The following is a 10,826-nucleotide window of genomic DNA, read 5'->3' on the forward strand; positions in this document are numbered from 1 at the left end:
AGGCGCCCACCACAACGCCAGGCTATTTTTTTTTTTGGTAGTAGTTGTCATTATTGTTTGGCAGGCCCAGGCTGGATTCGAACCCGCCAGCTCTGGCGTATGTGGCTGGCACCTTAGCCACTTGAGCTACAGGTGCCCAGGTTTAACATTTGAAGAGAAGGGACAAGTTCTGGTATATTTGGGAGGTCCCCAGTTGGCTGAGGTTTAAGATAAAGGGTATTGGTCTATTACTTTCTGCCTTAAGACATCAGTGGAGTAACTTCTTGTATGTACTATTCTCTAAGACTAGATCCCAAAAGGCTCAAAAAGATCCCCTTGTCCATTTACAAACTCAATGGGGGAAGATCCTGGTTCACCGCAGAAATTAACTTATGACCAGTGTCATTGGTCCATAGTCTACTGAGGAGTTTAATTTACCTTTCTTCACTGACTTACTATACAGCTTTATACAAAGCACCATACAAAGCATGTTGTATTTGCAAAGTCAGGAAAAAGCCATCCATCATCTACTGGGAACTATGGTCATGGTTCTGTGTAGGAGTCATATTAAGGGAAAGGATGTCTGGGGTTATGATATGCAGTTACAAGTCTCCTCGTGTGCACAACTTTTCTTCCAAATTTTCATAATCATTTTCCTACTCTGTTCTCCCAAGCAATGCTGAGGTGAGGAAATTGAGGCTCCAAATGAAATGTAGGCCCTCGTCCTTCACACCTCTCACCCTTGTCTGGCTCCCTCCTGCTTAGGGAGGATGGATACTGTCTCTGGAGGCCAAGCTGCTGGCCTCCTCTGTCTTCCTGAACCTTCCCTTCATCCCCCCAGCAGCAGGGACAGTCTACGGGGTGGGGTTTGCCCTGGCCCAGTTCCTGGGAGCTCGGATCTAGTCTTTGACCTCAGATTAGGCTGACAAGGCCTTCAGGGAAGAAGTCTGGGCTTTTTGGTAGGTGGTATCAGTGTTGAATCCCCTGTTGATTTTGGGCTTTATATCAGAGGAGTGGCATCTTGGACAATGTGTCTGTGGGTCAGCTTCTACATATAACTCTCAGTATAGGTCACATAAGCAGCCTCATGGAGTGTGTGAAGCACCAGGGCCTTGGTGCTGCGTGATTATCATGGGGGAGAGAGCTGTTGCCAGTGTTCTGATGCCTGAAAACAGACTCATTCCTAGAGCCGTACGGGTTAACATTTTTCTAAACCAAGCCCTCCTCTGCCAGCCAATGTTTTATTAACCTTTCTATGCCTTTCCAGGGCTCAGAATAGGTTTTTTTTCCCCCTCTTTCTTTCTGGCGTTAACAGGTGCTGTGAGGCCTAGCCTGTGTCTGGTGGGTTTACAGTCCCCCCTAGCTGCTGCTCCAAGTATTGCTGGTTACATTTCCATGTCTTACCCCCAGACATTGTAGAGAATCAGACCTCGAGAAAGGGTCCCAGAGATCATTGGCCCCAACTTCTTCATTTCATAGAAGAGTGCATAGGGCTCAAAGAGGAGCAGAGACAAGAGTGGTAGACCTCTACACTTGACTTGGTCCTAATTCTGTGCTATGTGAGACCAACACGGTGAGCCAGTAGGCAGCTGCTGGCCTCCACCACTGCCTTTCTGTGATTGGATAGGGCAGCACTGTCCAAAGGTACAGGGTGGGATGGGGAGAGATGGATGGAGTACAGAACTAGGCACGTCTCATGTCTTGACTTATGTTTGCAGCCTCCTCCAAAATTGCCCAGTGGAGTATTCAGTCTGGAATTTCAAGATTTTGTGAATAAATGGTAAGTCTTTGTGAGGTTCCCCACCCCATCTCTGGAAGCACCAGCTTTGCCTCTTCTGGGCACAGCTTTCCCCTTCTATAAGCTCTTCTTGCAGAGTGCCAAGACGTATGTGTCTAGTTATAGCAGTGGATAAAACAACTGCTGCTTTCAGCATGTGCTCTGTAAGAACTGGTATATTGCTTTTAGACCTTAGTTTAATTCAGCAAGAAATGTATTAACTTACTGTGGGCATTAACATCATGCTCAGCACAGGAAGATAAGCCACCTTTTCTCAGAGCCTATAGTATATAGGGAAGACTGACATGTAAACAGAAGTAATTTGAGTTAGAACTGGTACTAGGCAATAGCTCTTACATTATCTTTCTTCCTTGAAGCTTAATAAAAAACCCTGCGGAGAGAGCAGATTTGAAGCAACTCATGGTAAGTACATTTATTTCAGATTCTTAACAGTGCCTTATTAATTTATTCTCATGTCAGCCATTTGTCTAGTACTTCCGGAGCCCATTCCCTACCCTGCCCACTGTGGTCCAGCTGAGCCTGGGGCAGCAGAATACCACACATTAGATTCCTCTATCCTCCCATCAGTTTAAAGAGAAAGCTGGGATAACCCTGCAACCTGAGTGTGTGCACTTGGGAGGAAGACTCTGAGGGAGTCAGGGGAAAGAAATGGCCAGGCTACATGAGTAGGAGCCTTTTACTAATATGGACTGATTCACCTCATTCAGCACCTTCCTAAGTTACTCTCCGCCTGCCCACTCTAGTTGGGCGGTGGGAGGAGGGGGAAAGTTACTGTAAGTATCTGGACTTATGTGCCTTAGCCTGTACAGTGTGTAACATGCATTTAAATCCACTGTTTGCTTTGTCCCTTCTGACAAGCCTGTGAAGCATCAAAGACAAGGTTTCTATCCCCATAGAGCAGGTTCAGAGAACTGAGCAATTTGCTCAAGGCCTCACAGCTGTTGTAGCTGGTACAGCAAGTCTTTGGGGGTTGTAGCTGTTGTGCTTTTCTGGCCCCAGTGATACTCAAGGGCAGGTGCCAGGAGCTCCTTCCAAGGGGAGCACAAACTCTTGATCCAAGGCTCTTGTATTTTCCTTCTTGCTGGATTTTTAACACCACTTCCTCTCTGTTTCCTTGCATGCAGGTTCATGCTTTTATCAAGAGATCTGATGCTGAGGAAGTAGATTTTGCAGGCTGGCTGTGTTCCACCATTGGCCTTAACCAGCCCAGCACGCCAACCCACGCGGCAGGTGTCTAAGCGATTGAGAAGCAGCAAAGAGGGAGTCCCCTGCCCAGTGGTGTGCCACGTTGCTTTTAGGCCTCTTTCCCATGCCTGTCTCTGTTAAGACGTGCATTTCACCTATGACAAAGGATGAAAACACAGCATGTGCCAAAATTCAACTTGTGTCATTTTTAATATTACTGTCTTTATTCTAATTACTATTGTTATCCCCCTAAGTGAATTGGCTTTGTGCTTGGGGCTATTTCTGTGTTTGATGATGATCAAAACATGTGCCAGGCTGAATTACAGTGAAATTTTGGTGACTGTGGGTAGTCATTCTTACAATTGCACTGCTGTTCCCATTCTGTGACTGGCTGGCCACCTTTATCTTTGGGATTCTTGGACACCTGGTGGCACTTCACTCTTGCCAGGCATACTTTCTCTCTGTGTGAGTAGGAGGGAGCCTTGTGAGGTCCTTCAAAGGCAGTGCATGTGAAGCATGCTTTGCTGCTATGAAAATGAGCATCAGAAAGTGTACATCATGTTATTTTATTATTATTTTTGCTTTTGATATAGAATTCAGCAGTTTCCATCAAAATCTAGCCAGAGCCCTTCACTGCCATGATAGCTGGGGCTTTACCAGTCGGTCTACTGTGATGATTTGTAGACTTCTGGTTATATTTCTATATTTATTTTTAAATACACTTCGTGGGATATTAGTGGTATGTCTCTTTAAGTTTTGGTTAGTGTTTCTAAAATGGTGGAATTGTTTTGAATGTCACCAAGCAATCAAGGCATTAAAATGTGTCAGATTTATCTTTACCCATATCCAAATACCAATGCTATTGTAAACGTGTATAGTGCCTAAAAATTGTATGAAAATTCTTTTAACCATTTTAATCCAGATGTTTAACAAATCTAATCTCTTATTCTAATAAATATACTATGAAGTTAAAAAATAATGAAAGGTCTTTCTACTTTCGCAGTAGGCTTTTTGATTCCTCTAGTACATAAGAAAACAAATGATTTGACCAAGCATCATCCTAGGTGAAAAGGCTGGTGCTTTGGACTAATGGGGCTTCCTATAATATCAATTTTTGGACATGTTCCAACTCTTTTCACCCAATACCTTTATCTGTGACTGACTATTCCAACCACCTTCCTGTGGACTAGAGAACAGATCCTGTCTATTTTTTCCTTCTCTTTATACAAGGGAAAAGCAGCAGAAGGAACTTGGGAGCCAATCTGAGAAAAATCATGTAACATTTCTCATTTTCTACAACACAGCTGAGCTGGGGGCTTGCCTGCAGTTCCAGGCCACCATGTTCATTGGAGGGCCTTGCTGGTGGTGAAACCTCCGCCTGAGATGAGACAGTCTCCTCTGCTACACCGAGCAGCAATTTTCCCCTCTTTCACCGCTTACACTTAACCACACCTTCCTGGTTGGCTTTGCTATGCCTCTGAGGTGGGAGTGAAAACAAAGCCATGTCCCCATTGGTGCCCTTCCTTCTTTGAAAATGGACTCTTGAAACTTTAGAGGTTAGGTTGTGAGGTTACCTGGTCTCCCTTTATTTTCTTCTTTGAAAAAGTAGGTTATAGAAAACCAAAACCAATGAATGTATTTAAAAATAAAAGGCCTATTTAATTTTTAGATTAAAAACACCTTGGGTATAATAATCTCCTGAGTAAGTCGTTCCATTCTAACAACTATCAGAGCTTAGGAAATAACCAGGATTCTGAAAACTGGTCAGTGTTATAAGTGTATGTGCTGCTGCCTAAACTAGCTAATTGCTTTTTTTTGAGACAGAGTTTTACTATGTTACCCTTGGTAGAGTGCCATGGCCTCACAGCTGACAGCAACCTCAAACTCTTGGGCTTAAGTGATTCTCTTGCCTCCACCTCCCAAGTACCTGGGACTACAGATGCCTGCCACAACAGCCAGCTATTTGTTGTTGTTGTTGCAGTTGTCGTTTAGCTGGCCCAGGCTGGGTTTGAACCAGCCAGCCTCGGTGCATGTGGCTGATGCTGTAACCACAGTACTATGGGCCCTGAGCCTACCTAATCATTTTTTTCTCTTACAGTGAGGCCAACAGCTGTTCTAAAGTCAACAGGTGACCTTGTATGTTTCCAACATTCAAGCTAAGTTTTAAGACTCATATCCTATGTCTTTTACTAAAAGAGAGGATGCCACCACTACTGAGAATGTCTCCTTGAAATAAGCAACCTGTATCCTAGAAAAAGTAATACAGTATGACCAGATGTCTAAAACCTAGATCTCAACACTTAGTATTTTTTAAAGGAGTGTTTTAAATTTTCAGTTCATATGCAAAGGTACTGCATTTTTTGAGTCAAAGGATTTTTTCCAGTTATTTTCTATGAAGAATAGTCTTGTTTTCAGGAAAGGTAGCCCTTGTATCAGTCTTCCAGTGCTTTTAGTTCCCCATGCCAAATCCCTTCCTCAAACTTCTCTTACACCAATAATAGCTGGATTTTTAAATACCTCATTAGCACCTTATAACCTGTGAAACTGCTAGTGCAGATATGAATATCCTCATTTTACAGATGGGAAAGAGAACTGCAGAGTGGAGAGGGCAAGCCTTCAGTTACAGAGCTAGAATTCATACCCAGCTGGCTCGGCGCCTGTGGCTCAAGCGGCTAAGGCGCCAGCCACATACACCCAAGGTGGCGGGTTCGAATCCCCAGCCCGGGCCCGCCAAACAACAATGATGGCTGCAACCAAAAAATGGCCAGGCCTTGTGGCGGGCACCTGTAGTCCCAGCTACTTGGGAGGCTGAGGCAGGAGACTCGCTTGAGCGCAGGAGTTGGAGGTTGCTGTGAGCTGTGATGCCATGGCACTCTACCCAGGAGGATAGCTTGAGGCTCCGTCTCAAAAAAAAAAAAAAAAAAAAGAATTCATACCCAGCTTTTCCAGTTCTTAGAATTCATGCTTGGGCCGTGCCTGTGGCTCAGTGAGTAGGACACTGGCCCCAGATACTGAGGGTGGCGGGTTCAAACACAGCCCAGGCCAAACTGCAACAAAAAAAATAGCCGGGTGTTGTGGCAGGTGCCTGTAGTCCCAGCCACTCCAGAGGCTAAGGCAAGAGAATCGCCTAAGCCTAAGAGCTGGAGATTGCTGTGAGCTGTGACGCCATGGCACTCTACCTAGGGCAACAAAGTGAGACTCTGTCTCTAAAATAAAAACAAAAAAACCTTCATGCTTACATTTTAAATTACAACCCCCAAATGTATACCTTGATGCTTTTTGTTCCAAAACTCTTCATATTGTGTGTTCTAAAGATCACACTCATTTAAACTTCTGGCTATTTCCTATAAGAGTAGCTAAAAAAACATTTAATAAAAGTTTTAATTGATTAACAAAAAATGTATCTGTTTTCTTCTGGAACAGTTATATAAATTGAGAAGGCTTTTTTGTGTTTTGCTTGGCTTTTCTATATTCACTGGAAAAAGAACAGTACACAGAAATGACTGTCAATTTCAAATACCAAGACCCAAGCATGGCACATTTCCTAAGGGCCACAAATGGGTTTTAAGCCATCCTACTGTATATTTGCCTCATAAGAGGAACTGGTTCTTTTCTCCCTTGGTAACTGGAAGCCACCAAGCTCCACAACAGTTATTTATCTGTAATTTATTTATAAGTACATTTTACCAGTGATGTCTCAAGTGAGATGTACTAACAGCCACACTAAACAATTTATAATAGGCAGGGTGTTGCAATGCCTGTGGGCGGTGGCAATAGCTTGTACTTTCAAATGGCATTCCCTCTTTCCCCTTGTCATCTTTCTCTCCTAAACTATGGCCTAACTGCTTACAAGGGTTCAGTTGCATGCAAACAGACTTTAACTGGTTTTTTTTAAAAAGAGGCATTGTTGACTAGAAAGACTGGCTTATATTTTAAACTCTGCCCTTTTTGCAAATGCCAGACTTTCTCAATAATATTCCAGAAGAAATTCTGTTTTGAATACAATTACTGAATCTGACCAGATTACAAAGCACTTCCCATATTGCTCAGTGCTAACACACTGCATTTTTGATTTTCTATGTCACAACATTCTGAAGCTTGTTTATGATAGAATCATTTTTACAATCATACATTCTTGTATAGTTTTTTTTTTTTTTTTCACTTTTTTTTTTTGTAGTTTTAGGCTGGGGCTGGATTTGAACCCACCACCTCTGGCATATGGGGCCGGTGCCCTACTCCTTTGAGCCACAGGCGCCGCCCTCCTATAGTTTTTTTTTTTGAGACCGAGTCTCAGGCTTTTGCCCTCGGTAGAGTGCCATCATATCATAGCTCACAGCAACCTAAAACTCTTGGGCTTTAGTGGATTCTCTTGCCTCAGCCTTCTGTGTAGTTGGGACTACAGGCGCCTGCCACAATGCCCAGCTGTTTTTTGGTTTCAGTTGTCATTGTTGTTTAGCAGGCCTGGGCCAGGCTCAAACCCACCAGCCTTGGTGTAGGTGGCTCACTGAGCTATAGGTGCCAAGCCTCTCCTATAGTTTTTGTTTCCTATCAAGCAGACCACAGTGCCCATGGCAAATAATTTCTTTCGAGAGAAAGAGCCTGAGACTTAGAAATTTAATTTGTGTAACTAACCTTTGCTGTTTTTGCTCTTTAGGAATCTGATTCCTCTTCCTCCTCCTCTTCCTCTTCTGTCACACAGCTCCTTGTGCTCAACTCCAGTGCAGTTTGGTTGATTGTTGCTTCATTGTCTACATGCATCAGTGTCTGCATTAGCCAAGGACATTATAAATTAGTAGGAAGGATACCTACCTCAAAACAGCAAATCCTTAAAAATGTTTTAAAATCAAATCTCAATTGCATGTCCATCCTCAATATTTATGATGAAGTAGTAAGAGCACTTTCCTGTTTCTCCAAATTCTACCCCTATCCCTGTTGCCAAATGGGGGAAGAATAAATGTGCCAGATTTACCAGAATGTTATCTGATTTACAAACATTCACGTAGAAAGATCTGAGATAAGAATTGTGTCAACTTAAGACACAAGTTAATGTCTTAATGGTTTTTTTTTTTTTTTTTTGAGATGGTGTCTGGCTATGTCACCCAGGATGGTTTTGGACTCTTGGGCTTAAGTGGGACTATAGATGGGTGCCACCATGCCTGGCTAATTTATTTTTTTTAAAAGATAGGGTCTTGGTATATTGCCTGGAATGGTCTTCAATGCCTGGCCTCAAGTGATCCTCCTGAGTAGCTGGGGAAACTGGTATAATACTGAGTTGAAGGCATTTGGTAAGAGATAGGTATGATGAAGATTGGAACTCAGCTTTAGCACTGTGCTTTGTAGTTGAAAACACATCTTTCCCCCTAGTCCCAAGATTATTTGAATTCACAAATTAGCAAGGGTTTTGACATATCCCTACAAAAAACTCCACATTCTCCTGGGTTGATCTGAGTAACTAGAGAATGGATGACTAGAAGGGTACAGGCAGTGTATTAGTAACTGTGTAATAAATTAATCAAAATATAACTAGCTGATAGAGATGTGGGCTCTTCCCTGGCTAATAGAGTAGCCAGCTTATTAAACTAGAAAACCCAGCACTTCCCAGAGTCCTTTGGGTTAGCTAGGTAATGTGATTTATAATAATTTTTGACCACCCAAGCACCATGGAAGCAGAAAAGACTGCATTCTTTCCCTAGTCCTGCACTTTGTTAAGCTTACATCATGTGACTGTTCAGGTGCAGGTTGAGAAGACACCATCTCATCTCCTTTTCTTGAGTTAATCATTGATTGCAGGGCCAGTTCTTCAACCTAGAAAAGAAGAGTTGAGGATGCTGTCCTTACTATTTCACTGGGCTACTGCTGTGGGTATACTGCTGAAGCTCTCTCTGCCTTTTAAGGAGATGAACGAAGATTCCAGTCCGTTTTCTCTAGGCTGTACAGGTGTTTTGAGCAAGCCATGGCTTCCACTCCCCCAAACCTCTGCACTAGTGGTTTTCAACTTTCCTAATGCTGCATTGTATTTTCATAGTTCAGGGAGAAAATACAAGTGTGGCATTTAAAGAAAACAGGTACTATCATCTAACTACAGAGGGCTGGATTCCCTAGGCCTGAGCTTACCTACTCAGTCATGAGAACATAAAGGCAGCAAGAACAGAAGATGGAGATGGAAGGAAGAAGGCAAGGAAATACGGGCTTTGGAGATGACCATCACACAGTCAGTCCATACTTACAGGGCACTGTGGCAATGGAGGGACATACATTAAGTAGGTGTGGGCCCTTATCTGACTTTATGGGAAACGCTTATTATTTTGATATCTCACTCTGTACAACATTAGTTTACAAAAGGCTTTCGTAATCCTCATATGAACTTAAAAGATTCTGAAGAAGGATGTTGAGGAGGGGCTATCATTATTATCTCACAGGGGGCAAATTAAGCAAGGGTCTGGGAGTGGCCCTGGTAGGCCTAAATCACGACTCCTCTTCTGGAATCTGTAACAGAAGAGAACCAAAACCTCTTAAACTTTGGGACAAGTCCGTATTCCCAGGACGAGTCGTCTTTCGTGCTGCGGGAAGATCCAAGTCATTTCTAACTGCAATACTACATACATTTCAAACACCAATACACACTAGTAAACAGTAGAGGGGGCTCTGAAGGAAGCGGCCGGTGGGCAGGAGAGAGGTCTAGGAGAGGCTTTGGGAGCAGACACTTCCTCAGTGTGCGGCCTGTGGGCACCAGCAGTTACCGGAGTGCGGAGTGAGTGGGATGGGACTGTACTTGTCAAACAGACTCGGGGGGCTCAGCCTAGACCTGTAGAATCAAGACTCTGAGGGGTGGGGCCTAATAACCGCAAAGCAAACTCCTCAGGTGCTTAAAATGAACGAATTTGTTTGAAAACCAGTAGATCACCGCCACCAAGGCCAGATGAGGAAGAGAATAGTTATAGCTGGTGGGTGCCGTAGGCCTGGGTTCGGGGAAGATGGTCGCGCGGGCCCACTGGAGGGATGGGTGGGGGCCACGGAGTCACCTTCAGGCGGTTGAGCTGGTCGTGCAGGGCCGCTCTTAGCCGCAACAACGTCTCCTCCTCCTTGCGCAGCTCCTGAAGCCGGCTCAACATCGTTCAACACTACGCCGCAGTCCCCTTGGTGCGGCTGTCTGCAAGCGCACACTGATGACGCCATCACCGCCGACTGCCGGAAACCGGGCGGGGCTGGCGGCCATGTTGGGAAAGAGCGGCAATGCGCCGGTTCTCTGCCAGGGCTACCTGCTTCCGCCTCGCCGCTCCGTTGAGTCCCAGCCTTGTGAAGCGACTAAACTCGACTCAAGGTGATCGGGACTGCCAAAGCGCAGGCCGTTAAAACCGTAGGAAACCTGGAGATGTCTCGGTTTTGGACAAGTGACCCTGTAAAGTTCACTTCCGTACAAAGTGGTTAAACATGGTAACTGAGGTGGGCAGCACTCGCTATTATCAGACAACTGATGTTCCAAGTGGATCATCACCCACCGATGTATTTGAAGCAGGGACCAAAACTACCAGCATCTGGTAGAAAGGTGGGGTGCCTGAAACCGCCCATTAGAGGCTCTGCAGGATTGAATTCCCACCGGACTTTGAAGGGGAAAGATTGTTTATTACATCTTTGGGGCTTAGGGTACCCTAACACGTTTTGGAATCCTGCAAATAAACTAAAATGTACACCGGATTTCATAAAATTCTTGCTAAGAATTTTGGCATTTCTACCAACTGTATTGTCATAGCTGGTTAGCAAGACTTTACAGGGCAATCAGTTCTACAATCATGCCCCTTATGGTTGACTTAGTATCACATCTTAAAATACACTTTGCATTTTGGAAGCCATTTTTTTTTTTTTT

The 10,826-nt window shown here is 44.1% G+C and overlaps 2 protein-coding genes across 2 annotated transcripts in view; one reads left to right on the forward strand and one right to left on the reverse strand.

Moving 5' to 3' along the window:
* Positions 1-3,947, forward strand: part of MAP2K1 (mitogen-activated protein kinase kinase 1) — an 86,524-nt gene extending 82,577 nt beyond the window's left edge. Inside the window, exons 9-11 of the mRNA XM_003784445.1 lie at positions 1,698-1,759; positions 2,134-2,179; positions 2,902-3,947. Coding sequence (XP_003784493.1) covers positions 1,698-1,759; positions 2,134-2,179; positions 2,902-3,015 — 222 coding nt within the window. The 3' untranslated portion in view covers positions 3,016-3,947. The remainder of the gene's footprint in view (positions 1-1,697; positions 1,760-2,133; positions 2,180-2,901) is intronic.
* SNAPC5 (small nuclear RNA activating complex polypeptide 5) lies at positions 2,164-10,093 on the reverse strand. Its single transcript, XM_003784656.2, has 4 exons — positions 9,985-10,093; positions 8,678-8,767; positions 7,595-7,726; positions 2,164-3,117 (listed from the first exon to the last, which is right to left on the reverse strand). Exons 1-3 carry the CDS (start codon positions 10,072-10,074, stop codon positions 7,613-7,615), a joined length of 294 nt encoding a protein of 97 aa, XP_003784704.1. The 5' UTR covers positions 10,075-10,093; the 3' UTR covers positions 2,164-3,117; positions 7,595-7,612.
* Positions 10,094-10,826: the final 733 nt, after the last annotated feature.

Source organism: Otolemur garnettii, unplaced genomic scaffold (genome assembly GCF_000181295.1).
Source record: "Otolemur garnettii isolate 467f Iridium unplaced genomic scaffold, OtoGar3 scaffold00011, whole genome shotgun sequence".
NCBI classification, from domain to species: Eukaryota; Metazoa; Chordata; class Mammalia; order Primates; family Galagidae; genus Otolemur; species Otolemur garnettii.

Excerpts from the sequence above, each read along its gene's own strand:
- SNAPC5 (XM_003784656.2), bottom strand. The coding sequence starts at position 10,074 with ATGTTGAGCCGGCTTCAGGAGCTGCGCAAGGAGGAGGAGACGTTGTTG. Across the intron at positions 8,768-9,984 it reads ACCAGCTCAACCGCCTGAAG|GTTGAAGAACTGGCCCTGCA; the intron begins GTGACTCCGTGG and ends CTTCTTTTCTAG. Across the intron at positions 7,727-8,677 it reads CACCTGAACAGTCACATGAT|ACACTGATGCATGTAGACAA; the intron begins GTAAGCTTAACA and ends TGGCTAATGCAG.